Source organism: Helianthus annuus, chromosome 6 (assembly GCF_002127325.2).
Source record: "Helianthus annuus cultivar XRQ/B chromosome 6, HanXRQr2.0-SUNRISE, whole genome shotgun sequence".
NCBI classification, from domain to species: domain Eukaryota; kingdom Viridiplantae; phylum Streptophyta; class Magnoliopsida; order Asterales; family Asteraceae; genus Helianthus; species Helianthus annuus.
In genome coordinates, this window is record NC_035438.2 from 56,925,950 (window position 1) to 56,936,380 (window position 10,431).

General features: G+C 48.3%; 1 protein-coding gene across 1 annotated transcript; it reads left to right on the plus strand.

Moving 5' to 3' along the window:
- Window positions 1-5: 5 nt before the first annotated feature.
- LOC110906998 lies at window positions 6-5,568 on the plus strand. Its single transcript, XM_035974143.1, has 4 exons — window positions 6-735; window positions 1,027-2,796; window positions 2,887-4,519; window positions 5,511-5,568. The coding sequence occupies exons 1-4, from the start codon at window positions 6-8 to the stop codon at window positions 5,566-5,568; spliced, it is 4,191 nt and encodes a 1,396-aa protein (XP_035830036.1).
- Window positions 5,569-10,431: the final 4,863 nt, after the last annotated feature.

Here is a 10,431-nt window from a genome sequence, read left to right on the forward strand (position 1 = left end):
GCAACATGAATACAGAATGGGAAGAGGAGGAAGACGACCCAACGTACAAGGCAGAGTCCACAGTGTTTAGCAGACTTCCTCCAGAGCACGAGGCCTACAAACCAACCAAGCGCGCGGGGTACAACCCCAAAGCAGAACATGACTTCACTTTGAGCTATCGTCCCGAGGACATGGCTGAAAATTCAAAATTTATTCCAGAAATCGCGTGCGCGGCCATCGACAAAACAAAGTTACCACACAACGTAGGTAAATACAACGGGTTGACGGACCCAGATGATCATCTCCAAGTGTTCAAAGGCGCAGGAGCAACAGGTGGTTGGAACCTACCAACATGGTGTCACTTGTTCGCTCAAACTTTCGTTGGTGCGGCACGTATCTGGTTCGACAATTTACCAGCTGGAAAAATCAAATCATGGGTCGACTTCCGAGAAAAATTCTTAGCACACTTTTCTCAACAGCGAAGACACGCTAGAGACCCAGGTGATTGTCTGAACATATACAGAAAAGACTACGAAAGCGTAGAAGATTTTATTACGAGGTACAACAAAGAATGTTTGGAAATTGGAGACATACCGGAAAAGATGATGCGCGCACACTTCATGCGAGCAGTCAAATGCGACGACCTGGTCAAAAGAATCAAAGGGCGCGATGGAGGACCCAAAGATTGGGAAACCTTCATTGAAGCAGCCAAAACCATTGCGCAGACAGATAGGCAACTGACCGGTGACGATCACCGTCAGCGCACACACAACCATCACGATCGAAACAACCGAAGGGGTAGAAATCAACCCTGGAGGGCCTCTGGGAACAGAGAAAGAAGCCCCCCACGGGACGACGCACGCCATACGATCAATCAGATAGCCCATCGAAAAGAAGTAAAGCGCGAAAATAGAGAAAAACAGTGGACTCCACTAACTAAAACACCTTCTGAAGTCTTAGCTACAGAGAACCATCAATTCAAACCACCTTTGCAGATGCGCAACAAAAGGGGTCAGGACCCAAATCTCTTCTGTGAATTCCACAAAGACACGGGTCACTTGACCGACGATTGCTTCAGCTTAAAACAAGAAATCGAAAGAGCTCTAAGAGACGGAAAGCTCGGGCACTTAGTCAAAGGAGGAAAGCGCGATTACCGCCAGATACAACGAAGAGACGAAGGTCCAGACAACAAGAAGCTCAGAAAGCTAGAAACTCATATGGTGCAAGGAGGACCACGGCGACCAAGAAAAAATTACAACAAACGCGCGCAGGATGATTCATGGCGCGAGAAGCAAGTAGTATTCCCAGTTGTCAGGGGAGGTCCAAGAGAAAAGCGGCCAATAGTCATTCCAGGGGTAATCGGCCACTACCAAACAGATTACATCTTTATTGATCCCGGAAGCACCGCAGACATCATATATGAACAGTGCTTCAATCAATTCGACCAAGAGGATAAGGCGCGCCTGGAACCAGTTGACTACCCACTAACTGGATTCTGCAATGAGGCCGTCTTTCCCCTGGGACAAATATCTTTCCCAGTATTACTTTCTGACGGGAGAAATTCAAGAACTGAAGAAGTCACATTTATGGTGCTACCGGCACACTCAAGACATGACATCCTCTTAGGACGAGAGTCCCAAGGAGATTTCAGCATGATCTGTTCCGCACCACATTCTGCCATAGGCTTTCCAACCGAAACAGGCGTTGCGTTGATATACGCAAGCAAGGAAGTGCTAGCAACAGACGAAATCAGGCCGGCAAAAGCAAGCAAGCCCGCACCACGCAGAGAGGCAGAAAAATGGGTATTGAATAGCGCATACCCGGAACAAACGGTCACTCTGGGACCCGCAATGTCTGACCTAACGCGTGCGGCGCTAAAGAAATTACTGCATGACAACATGGACGTGTTCGCCTGGACTCCGGCCGATATGGTTGGTGTTCCACGGCATATTGCGGAACACCGATTAAACGTCTCAGAGGACGCGAAGCCAGTAGTGCATGCCAAACGACACCTGGGGGACATCAAACATGATGCAATGAAGGAACAAGTGTTAGAACTGCTAAACGCAGGAATCATCAGGGAGGTCCGGTACCAAACGTGGGTGGCAAGCCCAGTCATGGTGAAGAAACCGAATGGTAGTTGGCGAATGTGCGTCGACTACAAGGATCTGAACAAAGCATGCCCCCGTGACTGCTATGCGTTGCCCGACATAGACGAGAAAATAGATTCTTTGGCAACGTTTCGGTGGAAATGTTTTCTGGATTGCTACAAGGGATACCACCAGGTCCAGATGGCTGTTCAAGACGAGGATAAAACCGCATTCCGCACGCCAACGGGGCTATACTGCTACACCAAGATGCCGTTCGGCTTAAAGAATGCCGGTGCTACGTATCAACGGTTGATGAACGAAACATTTAGTGACGCCATCGGTAAATACATCGAGGTATACATGGACGACCTGGTAATCATGAGCAGGGAGGAGAGCGCAATGCTGGTAAATATTCAGAAAACCTTCAACACGCTGCGCAGCGTGAGCATCAAACTGAATCCAGCAAAGTGCTCATTTGGAATGGAGGAAGGAAAGTTTCTGGGCTTCATAGTCACCAAAGATGGTTTTAAGGTGAACCCAGAAAAGGTCCAGGCCATAGAAAGGATGCCTTCACCAGCAAGCATCAAGGATATGCAAAAGCTCGCAGGACGATTGGCAGCCCTCAATCGATTCCTAGCAAACCACGCGGCAAAATCCTTCCCATTCATCAAGACCTTACGAAACTGCATGAAGAAAACCCAATTCCAATGGACTCCGGAAGCAGAAAGTGCGTTCCGCGAGATGAAAGACTGTCTCATCAAGCTGCCAACTCTAACCGCACCAAACAAAGGAGAACCTTTGGTTTTGTACCTCTCAGCTTCCGACAGGGCCGTCGGTGCCGTATTGCTGGTTGATCGACAAGGTGTCCAAACACCTGTGTATTATGTGTCCAGAACCCTAACCGACCCAGAAACAAGATACGCAATCATGGAAAAGCTTGTCCTTGCACTGATTCACGCATCGAGAAGGCTACGCCGATATTTCGCCAATCACGTCATCCACGTGTTAACAAATTACAATATTGGGAATATCCTAGCGAGGCCAGAAATATCAGGAAGGTTGGCCAAATGGGCGATAGAGCTAGGGGGACTCAACGTAGTCTTCAGACCACGACCGTCGATAAAAGGCCAAGTTTTGGCAGACTTCATGACGGAAGTCCCCGATGACAAAGACAGAGAGTGTAAGGCGATGGAGAAAGCAGAGAAAAAACAAATCGAAGAACCATGGATGCTGTATACTGACGGCGCGTCCAACGAAGATGGGGCAGGTGCAGGGCTGCGGCTAGTGAGCCCAGACAAAAACGAGTTCACCTACGCCATACGTCTAGACTTCAAGAGCACAAATAACGAGGCAGAATATGAAGCCTTTTTGGCCGGCTTGCGCTTAGCAATCAAAATGGGAGTCCGACATATTGAGGCACATGTGGACTCCATGCTAGTGGCAGGCCAAATCAACGGTCAATACGAAGCCAAGGGCGACATAATGGCACTCTATCTCAACCAGGCAAAGACGTTGCTGCAAACTTTCTATTCTTACAAGGTGCACCACATAAACCGCAGCGAAAACAAGCCGGCAGACGCCTTAAGCAAGCTTGCGTCAACAAGTTTTCAGCACCTAGCCAAAGACGTACGAATAGAAGTTTTAAGCAACCCGTCTGTGCGACTCCGAGAAGTCAGTGTCATCCAAACAGGAACCACGTCATGGATGACACCCATCATCATGTACTTACAGTCCGGGATACTCCCAGAAAATAAAGCCGAGGCGCGGAAAATCCAGTATAAATCAGAACATTATCAAATGGCGGATGGGATATTGTACCGAAAGTCATATCTCGGCCCTCTGCTGAGATGTGTTGACGCCGACGACGCAAATTATCTGATCCGGGAAGTACATGAGGGCATCTGCGGCATCCACGCCGGGCCACGCATGGTAGTGGCTAAAGTAATGAACGCCGGGTACTACTGGCCCGGAATGCACCTCGATGCCGTGAAAGAACTAAGGAAATGCAGCGGCTGCCAACGGCACGCACCAAAAACCATGCGTCCAAAAAATGAGTTGGTGCCTGTAACAACCGCATGGCCCTTTCAGCAATGGGGCATAGACATGGTGGGCCCCTTCCCAGAAGCTCCGGGGGCAGTCAAGTTTATCATCGTCGCGGTCGATTATTTCACCAAGTGGGTAGAAGCAAAAGCACTTGCGTCAACCACGTCGGCAGTCGTTAAACGATTTATCTGGGAACAAATCATATGCCGTTTCGGCCTGCCACTCCGAATCATCACCGACAATGGTACAAACTTTGCAGCAGATGATCTCGAACGATGGTTCAAGGAACTAAACATCGAACATACCTTCTCGTCGGTCGCACATCCGCAAGGGAATGGTCAAGTTGAAGCGGTCAACAAGAGCATCGTCGATGGCATCAAAGCAAGGCTCGGTGAAAAAAGACGAGGGTGGGTCGACGAGCTACCAAGCATATTATGGGCCCATAGAACAATGCCCAAAACAAGCAATGGAGAAACACCCTTCAGCTTGGTCTATGGGTCCGAAGCTGTGATCCCAGCAGAAATCGGGCTTCCATCCCCAAGAATGCTCTCCATGAATCTGATCAATAACGAAGAAGAAAGGAGGATCGACCTGGACCTCCTAGAAGAGCGAAGGGAGATGGCTGCAATCAATGAAGCCAAGTACAAATCAAAGCTTGAAAAGTATTACAACTCCCGAGTCCGGATCTGCACCTTCAACCCAGGCGATTATGTCTTAAGGGACAATGAAGCGTCCAACGCAGAAAAACCAGGGAAACTGGCTCCCAAATGGGAAGGCCCATACATCATTGATGCGGTCCTCGGCAAGGGAGCATACAAGCTACGCACCATGAACGACAAAGAGGTTCCACGAACCTGGAATGCCCAACAGTTACGAAAATGCTACATATAAACATGTAATCGTATAGGGCGAATCGCCGACACATTTACTTAATACAAGAAGTGTTTGGCTACCTTTATTTCACGCAAATTTTTTGTCACAACTGCATTTATCACTTTGGGCGTACACGAAAACATCAATGGCTCGACCATAGGAAACGTTGTAGACCTCCAAGGCTCGTCACAGCCAAGTGCACAGCCGGGTCGAAAACACAACCAAAGCCTACAAAACGCCAAAAAACATAACTTCGTGCCCACATAAACACGAAAGCATCGATAGCAAGGCAACTAAACATTGTAATGCTCCCAAGGCTGTAATCCCAGCCGAGCTCACACAATAACCTGCAACTCGATCACTTCGTATATCACATACAAGCGCGCATACTTGAACGACAGAATAAAAACGTTGTAGTAACACAACATCACCTGTCAGCGCCATCATTCATTCGTGACACCTAATCAAAGTAATTAAAACATGCACATATTATGACGATTTCAAAATTTGCATAAACATAATCAGTAACAAACATTCGTCAAAGTACACAACACTAGAAGTGCAAAGTAAGAAATTATCTTGAAACATCATTACAAGCCCATACAAGGCTGTACGCGGCACACAGGCCGGAAATCCCAAATTAAGTGCGGCTGGAACCAGCACCACCCGCACCGCTAGCATCATCTTCTCCCAGTGCTTTCTTCAACAAAGCAACTCCGTCCGCTTTAAGGGCCAATTTGCCAGCAGCCTTCACAACAGCAAACTCAAGCATTGAAAATTCTCGACGCTTAGCAGCATAAGCACCCTCGCAATCCTCTTTAAACAACTCAAAGCGATAATCCTTCTCATTGTTTACAGCGGCACACCTGCCTTCAGCATACCCATTCTTGCGGCCACTATTATAGCCTGCCCCACCCAACTCAAACATGTAGCGGGCAAGCTCAGGAGAATTCAAGATACGATCAGCAAGCTGCATGAAAAACAAGGTCGAATAAGATAGCAAAAATAACTACACAAAAGAAGAAATAAAGGAAGACAGAAATAGAACAGGCAAAGAACATTACCAACGGAACACCGCGGGATAGCAACCACCTACTATCAGCTGAAGCTTCCTCAGCAAGGAGCTCAGACGCACGGCACTCAGCCGTCTTCTCATCAAGGAGACGCTGAGCAGCCTCACACTCCGAGGCTTTCTCTTGCACAAGAAGCTCCAGCTTATCTATCCGCGCAATGTACTCCTTCTCCTTCTTTTCCGCAGCAAGACGTGCTTCATGAGCCTCTTCCGCGAGAGCCGTCTTCTCACCGGACAGCCGCACAATAGCATCACGCTGCGACTGCATCTCAGCGTTCGTACGAGCACATGCCGACTCCCAATCCTTTTGCTTTTGCTCGTTTAACTGTTTCTGCTCTTCAAATTTCCGCTCAGCCTCAGTGACCCGCCATTGCAGACCCTTCTGCTCTGCGTTAAATTTTTCTTTTTCTTCAGCAAATGCCTTCTTGGCCTCCTCAAACGCCATAGTTTCTTCTCCCATAGAACGCCACTCGCGAAGAATCTCCTGAGAGGTGGCAAAGAAGTTAACTCCAGCCGTAACATGATCATCTATAAGGGCAAAGCGGCTGCGGTTTTTCTGAAACATCCTCTCGGCAGGAGGAAGGGATAGTGAGAAGAACTCCTGACAATTCTGTAAATCATTCATGCGGGAGCCCTGAGTAAGGCCCCAACGGGGGACGTGCGGCATATCATCACAAGCTGGGTTACCCCAGGAATCACCAGGATTTTGCTCAAAGTGCGGACTCCGCACAAAGCCAGAAGTGGCTCCACCTTCAACAGGAGGACGTTTTGTGTAAATGGTTTGTTGCGGAGTAGTCTCACTAGACTCCATCTCCACTTCAACACCTTTACCCTTATCAACTCCACCAGCATCACCGCCAACATCACCACCAGCAGCATCACCTCCCTCAAATATACCTTTAAACCCTTCCCCGCCCTTCCCAGTTACATCGACATCATCTCGAGGAGGGGTCAAACCAACAGTCCTCGAAGGAGGAGAGGTAGGTGGAGTAATCTGAGAAATATCCACTGGCCGCGGCTTCTTGCTAGTCTTAGATTCTGCCATAAAACTACAATTAGCAAAAAAGACAAAATGAAAGATGACAAAAACATACACAGAAACTAAGTTACCAGGGCGGGAAGCAGAAGCCTCAAATATCTTCTCCAACAAATTCCCTCGACCCCCACTAAATACACCCAAATCAACCTCAGATTCAGAAGGGGCTGGGGGGGCATCCTTTTGAAGCTTGGCCTTCTTGGCCGCAAGAAGGGCAGCAGCTTGTTCATCAAGATGACGCTTATGATCATCAAGAGCCTTCTTCTTCATATGCTCAGTTAAAGTGGCTTTATCATCAGGATCGGACCCTTGACGCACCTCCCCAGGGCCTAGGCCAGACAATGTATCAGACACTACCACATAATCTAGATAAGGAAGAGTAGAAGGTTGCTTACGAGAAGATCCAGCAGCTCCACCCTCCTTCTTCTCTTCCCTTCTTACAGATTTCTCCGTCCTTGCCCTTTTCCTCGTCTCCAACTGGGCAGACGGATCAACAGATGCCTCCACATCGTCATCATCCTCAGCAAACCCATGTACCGCCTCAGCAACACCACCAGGCATGGTACCTGCACGCGCGGAATGAGATATTAGATCTTCAACATCCTGGTCAGAACTTCCACTAGAAAGGATAACGATTTCCTCTCGACCAGAGTCGACCAAGTCGTCATCATCATCCTCACCAAGAACTTCATTGGCGTATACACTCAAACTCGCATCGGTAGGATGAAGGAAACGGTCATGTATTTGTTCCAACCACGTTGGATTCCCATCAGCTTGGATAGCTTCAACCATGGCACCCGCTGATTTCGGGTCCAAGGCATTCAACAAACTATAACCAACTGCAAAGTGGAAACAAAAATAAGGACACATAATAAGCATAAAGGGAAATAATCAAGTGATGAGACATGAAAGAACAATACATTTGCCCTTATGGCTATACGCAGGCTGACCCAGCGGATGTTTAGGAACCCACAACAAACTCATCCCTGCACCAACCAAGGCCATCTCATCCAGTTGAGAAATAGCCGTCGGCTTTGCAGTTATCTTCTTAAACCAGTCCTGATCACCATAGTTGGGAGGAACATCCACCCTGGGAACCCCTTGTTCCACATGCCTATACGACATATCCGTCGGAATCACACCGCGACGGATGTAGAAAAACTTCTGTTTCCAATCATGAATGCCCTTTATCGGCACCGAACACACTTGAGCAACCCCCATCCTAGCCTGGAAAGAATAGAACCCACTGGAATACGAAACACTGTAAAAAGTGTTGAACATTGGAAACGTCGGTTCAACTCGATAAGACCGGCAAACAAACTCGAAGTGAGTAATCCGGGGGAGCCCAATAGCATTTATCTGAGAAATATGAAGACCATAACCTCTCAGAACGTCAGCAACAAACTTAGTAATGGGCAACCTAAAATTGCCTTCCCGGAAAAAAGCAGCGTATAAAGTGATGAAACCAGGGGGGGCATCCAGTGCAGTAGATCCAGACGAAGGATATCGAGCCCCCCACTCTGGTCGAAAGTTATGTCCTCTAACGAGGTTCTGGAATTCATCCTCTTTCCAGTTAATCTGGGCCTGGTCAGGACCAGGAGGCGCCCTACTCTTATGTTTCCTCTTCTTTTGAGTAGGATTCTTATCGGCCATGATAAAAATCAAGAAGAAAACGATTTGAAAAAAGATGAAAGATAGAGCAAAAGAGGAAGAAAAAGAGAGAATCACACTTAGAAATTTCGAAGATAAGGGGAAGTGCATAACCGCTCTGCTATTTATACTCATCGCATTAAATGCGAGAGATAGTGGAACGTCAGGAGGCAGGAAAAGTAACCAATAGATGGCCGACACGTCAGAGGAAAGAGAAGACGTCGCCTCATTTTTCGGGAAGCATGGGCAACAGGGTCTGCCGATGTGACAGAAAGTCACTGCAAAAGCAACTGTTCACCTCCGAAAAGACAGGGATGTCAGACGGTCACACCAAACGCTTCCCCATAACCACCAAACTTCCAACAGAAGAAAGCACAAGAGGGCCAAAACCCATGCGGCATGCGTCCATTTGGCTCACTTTTTTCAAAGGGCCAAAACCCATGCGGCATGCGTCCATTTGGCTCACTTTTTCAAAAGGCCAAAACCCATGCGGCATGCGTCCATTTGGCTCACTTTTTTCAAAGGGCCAAAACCCATGCGGCATGCGTCCATTTGGCTCACTTTTTTCAAAGGGCCAAAACCCATGCGGCATGCGTCCATTTGGCTCACTTTTTTTCAAAGGGCCAAAACCCATGCGGCATGCGTCCATTTGGCTCACTTTTTTTCAAAGGGCCAAAACCCATGCGGCATGCGTCCATTTGGCTCACTTTTTTCAAAAGGCCAAAACCCATGCGGCATGCGCCCATTTGGCTCACTTTTTTCAAAGGTCCAAAACCCATGCGGCATGCGTCCATTTGGCTCACTTTTTTCAAAGGGCCAAAACCCATGCGGCATGCGTCCATTTGGCTCACTTTTTTCAAAGGGCCAAAACCCATGCGGCATGCGTCCATTTGGCTCACTTTTTTCAAAGGGCCAAAACCCATGCGGCATGCGTCCATTTGGCTCACTTTTTTCAAAGGGCCAAAACCCATGCGGCATGCGTCCATTTGGCTCACTTTTTTCAAAGGCCAAGACCCACGCGGCATGCGTCCACTCGGCTCAATTTATATTCACCAACTCCAACGCGATACATAAAAACCAAACTTTCATAAGTCCAGAATCCCTCCTAGACGATCAACTCAACTAGAAGGCACACTGGACTGGGGGGACTTGAAGAGGTATGGTCCCAATTCCCTGCCTACATGGCAGGGACCACACCACTTTTTGTGCACACAAGGCATCCACATCATCTGGATCTTCTAGAAGCTTCCAGAAGACACCCGGATAAGGCCCGGCTGGCATCAAAGATGCCTCGCCCAACATCAAGGACAATACGTGGCACCATACACAGGAAGCCACATGGGCCTGCGACAATCCAGGGAGCAAGTCTGACGCAGCCAGTACGAGGTACCCAGCGTAAGCGAATAGAAGGACGCCACGTGTACCACTACACCCTTCGCGACAGAGCAGACCAAGAGGATATTCCCCTTGGTCGGACAGCTGGCGCACACCCACAGCTGGCACAACTGCTTCCTCCTTCTTCACCATCCGGCTATAAATAGGACCCTTCATCATTCAGGTTAAGGATCTTGGCTCTCTTTACTCACTCTATACACACACTGTTTCATTCATCTCAGAGCAGTACTTATTCTCACGCCGGAGCCTGGTTAAGAGGGAAAATCCCCCTTTCCCCTCTTAACGAGACTAAC

Coding starts and splice junctions, on each gene's coding strand:
- LOC110906998 (XM_035974143.1), top strand. CDS start 6: ATGAATACAGAATGGGAAGAGGAGGAAGACGACCCAACGTACAAGGCA. Junction 2,797..2,886: donor ATGGACTCCGGAAGCAGAAA/GTGCGTTCCGCG, acceptor TGTACCTCTCAG/CTTCCGACAGGGCCGTCGGT. Junction 4,520..5,510: donor CTCGGTGAAAAAAGACGAGG/GTGGGTCGACGA, acceptor AAACATAATCAG/TAACAAACATTCGTCAAAGT.